This window comes from Populus trichocarpa, chromosome 16, assembly GCF_000002775.5.
Source record: "Populus trichocarpa isolate Nisqually-1 chromosome 16, P.trichocarpa_v4.1, whole genome shotgun sequence".
NCBI classification, from domain to species: Eukaryota; Viridiplantae; Streptophyta; class Magnoliopsida; order Malpighiales; family Salicaceae; genus Populus; species Populus trichocarpa.
Window position 1 is genome coordinate 165642 of NC_037300.2, and position 10571 is coordinate 176212.

General features: G+C 35.9%; 3 protein-coding genes across 3 annotated transcripts; 1 reads left to right on the plus strand and 2 right to left on the minus strand.

Annotated features, from left to right (window-relative positions):
* Positions 1-8: 8 nt before the first annotated feature.
* LOC18105995 (DNA-directed RNA polymerases IV and V subunit 4) lies at positions 9-2699 on the minus strand. Its single transcript, XM_006373509.3, has 9 exons — positions 2571-2699; positions 2323-2414; positions 1769-1828; positions 1437-1535; positions 994-1105; positions 840-917; positions 692-725; positions 540-608; positions 9-350 (listed from the first exon to the last, which is right to left on the minus strand). Exons 2-9 carry the CDS (start codon positions 2387-2389, stop codon positions 276-278), a joined length of 594 nt encoding a protein of 197 aa, XP_006373571.1. The 5' UTR covers positions 2390-2414; positions 2571-2699; the 3' UTR covers positions 9-275.
* A 444-nt stretch (positions 2700-3143) lies between these two features.
* LOC18105996 (probable indole-3-pyruvate monooxygenase YUCCA11) lies at positions 3144-4913 on the minus strand. The gene is made up of 4 exons (XM_006373510.3): positions 4159-4913; positions 3847-4080; positions 3613-3735; positions 3144-3526 (listed from the first exon to the last, which is right to left on the minus strand). Exons 1-4 carry the CDS (start codon positions 4768-4770, stop codon positions 3344-3346), a joined length of 1152 nt encoding a protein of 383 aa, XP_006373572.1. The 5' UTR covers positions 4771-4913; the 3' UTR covers positions 3144-3343.
* Positions 4914-7111: 2198 nt separating this feature from the next.
* Positions 7112-10369, plus strand: LOC18105997 (heat shock cognate protein 80). The gene is made up of 3 exons (XM_006373511.3): positions 7112-7415; positions 8116-8257; positions 8367-10369. Exons 1-3 carry the CDS (start codon positions 7293-7295, stop codon positions 10196-10198), a joined length of 2097 nt encoding a protein of 698 aa, XP_006373573.1. The 5' UTR covers positions 7112-7292; the 3' UTR covers positions 10199-10369.
* The last annotated feature ends 202 nt before the right edge of the window (positions 10370-10571 follow it).

Here is a 10571-nt window from a genome sequence, read left to right on the forward strand (position 1 = left end):
AAACAATCAACCCAAAAAACGCAAGATTTGAATGGTTAGAAAGTACATAGATCGATCGTTACTAGTGAGTTAATTACATTAAATGTAGTTTATAGGCAAGATATGCAAAGCTTCTTATCAAAGGAGTTTATAATATACAAGCTCCATCCATCACAACACTGTCATCTCCATCTCCCCATGAATGAGATGAATCCGCATTCTGAAAACTGGCCACCAGCTCAAGCAGCAACAAGGAGATATCTTGCCAAGAATCTCCTCCTCAACTGTTTGGAGCTTCATGCTGGCTGTTTAAACTTAGCTAGCTCGCCTAAAATGTCCTTCAGGGGTTCTCTAAGTGTGCTAGCCTTAGACTGACAAAAGGGAGAAAACAAATCAAAAAATTATGATATAATGCCTTCCACAGTAGTGGATCAAGAAGCTTTGCATCAATTCATCAGCGTTTCACAACAAAATTTGTTCTTTTTTTAGACTATTGAATGAAAAAACCCAGGATAGTCACGGGAGAAATGCACTCATATCCGAAAACAACGAAATCATACCTTCAAAGATGGGACAAGTGCAAAAGCTTCATCAGCAGTTTCAGGAAAGACATTGGCGATTAGAGATATCTGCAATGCACTCATCAAGTTGAAATTAAAAGCTGCATTTATTTTTTTCCTTAAAAAGAACTAACTCATGTTAAGATTGATACCTCTCCATCAGAGACACCATATTTTCTCAAAGCCCTGACATTTGAGTTAATGGTTCAACAATAGTTTGATCACAGAATACTAATATAAAATGCATAATCAGCGCATGTTCATTATAACTACTTCCTATAGCAATAAAAACAAGGATACTCAAGAACTCGTCTAACAGACTGAGGGTTTGTATAATGGGCACCATTCTTAGCATACTGCAGCCCCTTGTCAAATGACCTGAAAACAAGCAACACAATTTCAGCATTCCAAGATCCTTTTGCTTGAGAATAGAAGCTTTGTACATGTTACTCACACAGGAAGTTTGATAGTTGGATCCTGAGACAGCAGAACCATCTGGTCCTGGATTCCTTGTAAGATTTGTGCAGCCTCACAATCCATCAGGGGTTTGGCATTCTGTGGGAGTTCTGCATATACAAGCAAAAATAATGATAGTATAGCAGTATCCTACCCAAGGAAATAAAAATCACTGTGAATCCAGTAAATATAGAGGATACTTTTTGAGAGAGGAAATGCAAGCCCTACAATCATTTATAACGCATGCCATGCATAGTAACATTGGAAAAGTTGGAAAAGATTAACTCTGTATAAAGCAGTTTAGAATTGAGAGCAAAGAACGAGCTAACATTGTGATAGCAACTAGTATGTAATTCTTTTTCTCTAGTAGAGAAAAACAAGTAAATAAATCTTTGGAGATTTGATGAATGAGATATGTAAAGCTAGGATAAGAATATATACCTGACTCAATTTTTAGCTCAAGTGGAGGTGGTTCTTTTGTCATTGGACTTTTCCCACCATTTGCAATCTTGCCTCCTTTCCCCCCCTTGCTCAAATTACCTTGATTGTATAAAGAAAATCAACAGAAATCAATAAATAAATAAATAAAAGCCCACCGAGAAACAATGATGCATAGTAAGATCAGTGCTACAAAATGATGATGTGTATAAGAAAAGGAGAAGAAACTGTATAGAAATTCTCAAAGAAATGCATTTTAAATAGTAAAACACAAGTATGAAGAACAAATCCCAGAAATAGAAAAGGTGAGTCAAAGTACATATAAATATGCTAACCTTCAGACTCAAAATGGATTTTCCTTCCATTATTTGAATCATCCTTTCCTTTGGTCGATGCTAGCAAAGACATTCAAACAGAAACTATGAGTAGTTTCAATTATTGTCCAATCCAGAAAAAAAAGAAAAGAGAAATGAAGCGTGCATGTGGGGTCTTCAGGAAAAAAAAAAAAAAAAAAAAAAAAACATGAAAGCCTTTTCACATCGTTCAGTACTTCAGTTATAAAGGCACCTCCAAATAGTTCCAATGTTGCAAGTTGCTTGAAGGAGAAGACTAAGATAAACTAAGTGGTAATAAAACAAAACCCAAATAATGGCTACAAATAAAAAAAACAAACATATTAGAGAAAAGCAAGCAGAACCCAAAATTCACAGAACCCTAAACCACAAGGATGAACCAACACAACAGTAATACCCTCCATAGACATGGGGTAGAGCAAAGAATTTTGATAAATTTATTTAATTAAACCCCATTAAATTTTCTTCTTTTATGAAAATAAAAATAGCAGGAACAAATGGAAAAATGCATGTAGAGTAATGCAAAGCATCCTTACAGGACTTGAGAGAAGACTTAGGCTCTTTGGATGGGAGAGAGAACCCTTTTCCTCCTCCTTTCTCCATTTTGCAGCTTAAAGTTGTATGCTTTCTGCAACACTCGCATGTACAAGCAAACCACAAAAGAAGCAAGGAGTCAGCGTTTTTGTTATATATATATATATATATATAAAAAAAGGAATTGTAAATAAATATAAAATGATCAAGCATGAAAAACCCATTTCAGTCTCCATGGAGAAAAACCCACCTGAGAGTGATGAGAGAGAAATAGAGCAGCACAGCGCAGACCTGTTCTCTTCTCTCCTCTCCCCTGTCTGTTGAGTGATTTTGAACACCATTGTCTCCTCTTTGTTCTTTTGGGCTTTTTATTATCTTATTATTTCTTTCTTTTTCACTATTTGGGCCTACCTTAAGGCTCCCATTCACTCTAATTGACCCGATTGATCGATCATGATTATTCGATATTGCAATATTGCCATCAAGATTTTTTATTATTATTATTGTGGTGACTTGGTCAGTTTACGCATAACTCGATTAATTTTATGAATTTTAAAGTTAATAACTATGTAAATCTTCAATGATTTTAAAATTTATAGAATTTGAACTAGTAATCATTAAAAAGTAAATTTAGAATCTGACCAGTTAAATAATAACTTTAAAAGTTAAATTTTTTATTTTCTATTTGGTATATTGGCTTTTAGATTAATTTGATGACTACAAAAGGTCAAAAACTAGGATTAGGATAGAAGATTCTAGTGGGACTTAATTTTTTCACCACTAAAAGGATTATTAAATAAAAATAGAATGAACACAAATGAGATTGGCTAGCTAAACCAAAATGGTATATTTATTATTCCAATGAAAAAAAAATATTGATCAAAGGGAAAACTAAATAGGTGTTCACCCTCTACCACAACCAAATAGTATTAAAACTCGTTTGTCTAAGCTATTGCTCCTGTTTTTCGATGAAAATCAGGTTAAAAAGCAAAAGGAGCCTGAGACTCGTCACAGAAGGATTTCTCAGCAGATTTGACAATTCAGAATCAGAGTACTGATGTCTTGCGATACGTTTTTGGCATCGCTTGAAATAGCCAGCAAGCCGTTTCTTGCAAATCCAACACAGTAAAGACCATTTGATCCTTTCCACTTGTTGACCAAGTCTTGTTTGGGGAATCCATTGTCATCGAAGAGCTCCTCACCACCCTGCTTGATCGATCATAGAATTAATCTCCTCAACATTTACGTGCGTGCTTAAACAAATTCAATGCAATGAAAGTCGTCGAGCACACCTTAAGCCATCTTCCCACAGTGCTTCTGTAGCCAGTGGCAAAGATAATGACGTCAAACTGATTGCTCTCGCCGTTCATAAATTCAATTTTCTTTCCTTCTATGTTCGCCATGGATGGAAAGACCTATGACAGATTGATCATATCATTGTTCGTCGCATGACAAGTGGAGAAGACGACGTCGACCAAGGAGAAATTAAGAGATTCATTAATATTGTAATTATATGTCATACTTACCTTGATTTTTCCTTGCTTGATTCTGTCCACACACCCAACATCGATAGTGGGAGATCGACCTTGCGTTGTTTTAAGATAAAATGGACCCTCTTTTGGTCTTTGAATCCCGTATTCGGATAGATCATCAAACCTTAATTTGCAAAGTTTTGCGAGGATTTTGTCCACTGATGTGACGGAGAGAAATTTCAGCAAAAACATTGCCAGACTGACCATTTCCTTAGTGACCACATGTACCTGGACATGTCAGGAGAGAAACAGTTTGAGTCAATAAATCTTATGAACAGTATTGAATTCTTTGGAGAAATTGGTTACCGGGCTGCGATTAACAATGGAGGTCCTGGCATTTGATTGACACAGATCATATGAAATCTCCATGCCAGAATTCCCACACCCAACAACTAAAACATCTTTTCCTCTGTATTTTCTTCCATTAGAAAACTGGCTAGCATGCATGCATTCCCCTGCAAAGCCACCAAGGCCGGGGATATCAGGAATAACACCTTCAGCATTTTCACCGGTTGCCACCACGAGAAACTGCGCGACGTAAACTTCCTTTACATGAGAGCAAACATTAGTCACCTCAAGGCGCCATTTCCCAGCATCAACATCGTAAAATGCAAGTCCGACCGACCTATTGAATCGCGGGGTAACGCCAAAATGTGACAAATATTCATCCAAGTAAGCAATGAAGCCATTCCTGGGAACAAATGTTGGTGCGTTAGAAGGGTAGGACATGTAGGGCAGCTCGCAATATTGCTTAGGGATGTGTAGCGTCAAGCGGTCATATGCTCTTTTCTTCCATAGAGAGCCACAACAACCCTCCCTTTCTAACACAATGTTTGGAATCTCAAGTCGATTAAGACATGCGGAGGTTGCTATGCCTGAAGGGCCAGCTCCTACAATAATTACTGCCACTTCTTCCATTTCTTGCACTAGGTGGCTCTAATTTTTCCTGGCCAATTATGTGTATCAGAGAACTTAATGGCTTGGAAAATTGCATGCGTTTTCCTTATAAACACAGTACATGCATGGATGGCAATGAAACATCTGAGAGAAGTTAACCCTATGCTTCAACAGTTTCATTAATTAGAGGGCATGCAGTGCATTTTACACCATTGGAATTTTAAACATGCATGATACTACTGGAGTTTAAAATAGCAGAAGAGTACTGTGGATTGTCCATCCAGTCCGAAAGAGAAGGCCACTGCTTTTAGGTAAAATCTATTTGTCAAGGTTCCTTCATTAAGAAAGATTCATTAGCTTCTGTTTACATTAATTCTGCAACATGATAAATTAACGAAAGCAGATATCAGGACACATACGATTTATTTACACCATGCATCATTTTTACTCACACCACGCCTGCCTATGTTTTACATGGATTTGCTTATTGTTAGTAAAAGAATTCTTTTTCACTTGTACATTGAAAAAAAAAAATCTAATTAATGAGAAGTACAATTTTCACTGGTGTCCATTTCTTTACATAATTCTCTTTTTTATATATATAAATAGACTATGTATATTTTGTTATTAATCAATAACATTACTAGAAAATTGATTATCATCTATGAGGCGTTTAATTTGTATTTCCACTTACATATAAATTATTGACAAATTTGTCAATAAAAATCTAACATTAAAGAGTTTCTTGTTGGGGATTTCAATTCTATTTGTAATTTATTCAGTAAAATAATAACTTATCGACGAAAATACTAATAAAATCTCCATGTCAAGAAAAATTATTTGCCGACAATGTTCTTATCGGCCAGTCCGTAGATATATATTATCGATGGATCAACAACGAACTACCCATCAAAAACTAATTATGTATCGCTGACAGATATTGATGCGGACAAAAGTTAAAGATAACAACAAATAAAGAACACATAATTCTTCATGGAAGAAATAGATTGCAAATATGAATTCCAAACTCATATTATTCTCTCTAAATTAATAATAATAATGAAATCTGCTTTCTTAGAAGGTTTACAAAGCTTTAAATAAATTAGAAATTTACTAGAAAACAAAAACAAAAATCTAAAACTAACAAGAAAACAAGCATAGAATCCGAAACAAACACAAAAATCTGAAAATAACAAGGAAAGTTATAAAAACTACTAAAATCAGAGTCTCAGGGTGAGATTTTCAATATCTAAAGATTCAAGTAGAAATTCCATAATCTTAGAAAACTTTAAAATTTGAGTGTATTATGGTATTATAAGAAAAGTTGATTATAAATTAATCTTGGTAGCTATTAAAATGAATTAATTAATATTTCTAACGTGAGAAATAGTATAATATTAGTTCCTCAAACTAATAACTCATCTGTCAGTACCCAAGTTTGTTATCACGAGGAACTTTTGTCAATGTCATTAAACCAAGTTTGTTAAACCCATCAGCTAGTCAACATGGCGACTTCGTTTTGGGACCTAATTAGTTTTAAATTAATCTTGATGGAGTTGACTCACTACAGTGGATAAGTTTACCTTTTAAAATTAAAATTAAAATAATATGGATTTAATATTTTTTATAAAAATACATTAAAACAACAATGTTTTAAATTGATCTTTCTAACCATTGCTTTTTAAATAAAAATATATTATAACCTCAAAAACAAGTTATAAAAAAATTAAAAAAAAGCTAATCATATAGCTTTATTTTTTACATAATTTATTGTATTCAATATTTATTAGAAAATCAAATTTATATTTATATTTTTGTGTGTTTTATATCATATTCGGTAATTGTATGTCTTTGCTAATTGTGTAGCTTTACTTTTTATACATCTTCTCAATTTCAGAATTCATTTTGAAGATTAAATCTACATTTTCATCATATTTTTTTAATATTTAACATATTCTGTAATATATAAAGGATGTAAAAGCAAGAAGGAAGAAGAAGGAAGGACACGATTGAAAAGGTGTAAACACTACTACCACTAAATAGCAAATATAACATATATTTTTTAATTAATTCTATAAAAATTAACAAAACAATAAGACAATTTTTTGAAAATCCAGCATGATCAACACTGTTTAAAGGATCAATTCATCAGTTTTTTTAAAAATAAAAGGACCATTGTATTTTTTTCTAAGCTTCCTAATCAAGATGATCAACATTGATTAAAGGGTTAATTAATCAGTTTGTAAAATTGAATGGATTATTCGGTTTGGTTATAAAAACTAGAGGGACCAATATGTAATTTACTCGGCTTGGGTAATCCACTATGGTCAGTCACGCAAAAGAAGATTCTAGTACGTAAACGTCAACAAGGAGAAGAAGGATCTAGAACAAGGACCTTCCCTTCCCATTCTCTATAAAACCACACCCAACACTCCTCCCTTTCTCAATCCTTGGTTTTCTTCCGAATCCCTTGATCTCCCTACTCAATCTCTCCCTTTTTCGGTGTCGTTTTGGTTTCTTTCCTTGTGAGCAAAGCAATCACAATGGCGGATACAGAGACGTTCGCTTTCCAGGCTGAGATCAATCAGCTGCTGAGTTTGATCATCAACACTTTTTACAGCAACAAGGAGATCTTTCTCCGTGAACTCATCAGCAACTCCTCTGATGTATGCCTCTCTCTCTTTCTCTGTCTTTTTTTATGTTTCTTTTTAATTAACGTATAAATGTACGACTTTGGCTGAATTTTGGGGCTCTAATGTTCTGTTTGATGAACCCTTTTGTTGCTGTGATTTAGTGATGTTAAAGATCCAAACTTTGCAACTAATGTATGTCGCTCAATATGTTTTTTTTCTCTGAATTTTGGGTATCTGATGTTTTGTCTGATGAGCCCTTTTGTTGCCATGCTTAGATAAATGTCAATTTATGAATAAAGCTGAATTTCTGGACTCTAATGTTGTGTTTGATAAACCCATTTGTTGCTGTGATTTAATGATGTCAAATATCCCTATATTTTTCACTCTTTTTTCCCTTAATGTTTTTATATGAATAGAGTAATCAATGCATGTAGCTAATTGTGTTTTTAGCTGATTTTTAGACTGATGTCGTCTGATAAACCCTTTTGTTGTTATGTTTTAATCACGTCAAAAATCAATATATTTTTTTAATCGTTTCGTTTATCCGGTTTTGAAATTTTCATGGTTTATTAGTAGTTTGGAATCGGAAACAAAATTATGTTCTTTATTTTCTTCTTTCATTGAATGCAATTTTGTGTTATGTGGTATGATTGGATAAAGGTAGAGTTAATGGGTATGAACGTGCAGATGGTAGCGTTAGCTTATGCTGTCCTTGTATCTCTGTGTTTTATAGGCTTTGGATAAGATTCGATTTGATAGCTTGACTGACAAGAGCAAGCTCGATGCCCAACCTGAGCTTTTCATTCACATTATTCCCGACAAGGCAACCAATACGCTCACTATTGTCGACAGTGGCATTGGAATGACCAAGTCTGGTAAGCATCTTATTATCCTGTTTGCAACTGTTGATGTCTGAATTTTGTTACAGTTTTTGGTTAGGGTTATGTTTCTGTTTGGTGTTTAACTTATCTTTGTTTGTGACAGACTTGGTGAACAACCTTGGTACCATTGCAAGGTCTGGAACTAAGGAGTTTATGGAAGCTGTTACTGCTGGTGCTGATGTAAGCATGATTGGGCAGTTTGGTGTTGGGTTTTACTCGGCTTACTTGGTTGCTGATAAGGTGGTTGTTACTTCCAAACACAATGATGATGAGCAGTATGTGTGGGAGTCTCAGGCTGGTGGTTCTTTTACTATCACTAGGGATACCTCTGGCGAGAACCTTGGTAGAGGTACTAAGATAACTCTCTTCCTTAAGGAAGACCAATTGGAGTACCTTGAGGAGCGTCGTCTCAAGGATCTGATTAAGAAACATTCTGAGTTTATTAGCTACCCAATTTCCCTTTGGATTGAGAAGACCACTGAGAAGGAGATTTCTGATGATGAGGATGAGGAAGATAAGAAGGACGAGGAAGGCAATGTAGAGGATGTTGATGAGGAGAAGGAAAAGGAGGAGAAGAAAAAGAAGAAGATAAAGGAAGTTTCACATGAGTGGTCTTTAGTGAACAAGCAGAAGCCTATTTGGATGAGGAAGCCAGAGGAGATCACCAAAGAGGAGTATGGTGCATTTTATAAGAGCCTTACTAATGACTGGGAGGAGCACCTTGCAGTGAAGCATTTCTCAGTTGAGGGCCAGCTCGAGTTCAAAGCTGTTCTCTTTGTCCCAAAGAGGGCACCATTTGACCTCTTTGACACAAAGAAGAAGCAGAACAACATCAAGCTCTATGTACGCCGTGTCTTCATCATGGACAACTGTGAAGAGTTGATGCCTGAATACTTGAGCTTCGTGAAGGGTATAGTGGATTCTGAGGATCTTCCACTCAATATTTCAAGAGAGATGCTTCAGCAGAACAAGATCCTCAAGGTTATCCGCAAGAACTTGGTCAAGAAGTGCATTGAGCTATTCTTTGAGATTGCTGAGAACAAGGAAGATTATGACAAATTCTATGAGGCATTCTCTAAGAATTTGAAGCTTGGTATTCACGAGGACTCGCAGAACAAATCCAAGATTGCTGAGTTACTTCGATATCACTCAACTAAGAGTGGTGATGAGATGACCAGTCTGAAGGATTATGTAACAAGGATGAAGGAGGGCCAGAGTGATATCTATTACATTACAGGAGAGAGCAAGAAGGCTGTTGAGAATTCCCCATTCCTTGAGAAGCTGAAGAAGAAGGGATACGAGGTCCTATATATGATTGATGCAATTGATGAATATGCTGTGGGACAGCTAAAGGAATTTGAGGGAAAGAAATTGGTGTCTGCAACCAAGGAAGGTCTTAAGATTGATGAGACTGAAGATGAGAAAAAGAAGAAAGAAGAATTGAAGGAAAAGTTTGAGGGTCTATGCAAGGTGATCAAGGATGTGCTTGGTGACAAGGTGGAGAAGGTTGTGGTGTCTGATCGTGTGGTGGACTCACCCTGCTGCTTGGTCACTGGAGAGTATGGTTGGAGCGCAAACATGGAGAGAATCATGAAGGCACAAGCACTTAGGGATAGCAGCATGGGGGGGTATATGTCAAGCAAGAAAACAATGGAGATTAATCCAGAGAACCCAATCATGGAGGAGTTGAGGAAGAGAGCTGATGCTGACAAGAATGACAAATCAGTAAAGGACCTGGTCCTCTTGCTTTTCGAGACAGCTATGCTTACATCCGGGTTCAGCTTGGATGATCCCAACACCTTTGGCAGTCGCATCCACAGAATGCTGAAATTGGGCTTGAGTATTGATGAAGACAGTGCTGATGCTGACACTGACATGCCTCCTTTGGAAGATGCTGATGATGCTGAGGGTAGCAAGATGGAGGAGGTTGACTAAACCAGCTCTGTATTCTCCTAGAGTGGTCAAGTCCCATCAGTTAATCTAATATCGTCTTCTTGGCCTTTTTAAAGGCTTGTCAAGGATGATGCTTAATTTTGTTATCAAGACATGGTCTATTTTTTATTTAAACTTGGCCAAATACATGCAATTTCTTCTCCGTTGCCTTCCTCTCTCGTGTTCTTTAGATAAATCTTCTCTGATGTCCATGTTGATATGTGACACGGTGAAATAGCGCTGTCCTGAATCTCCTAAAATGAGAACGAGCTGAAAACTAGATGATTGCAAATCTTAGCCTCAAGATTCAACCATTATATTTGTTGATAGACGCAGCATGATTGCACTCCTTGTTATTTAACTGCTCGTACACAAG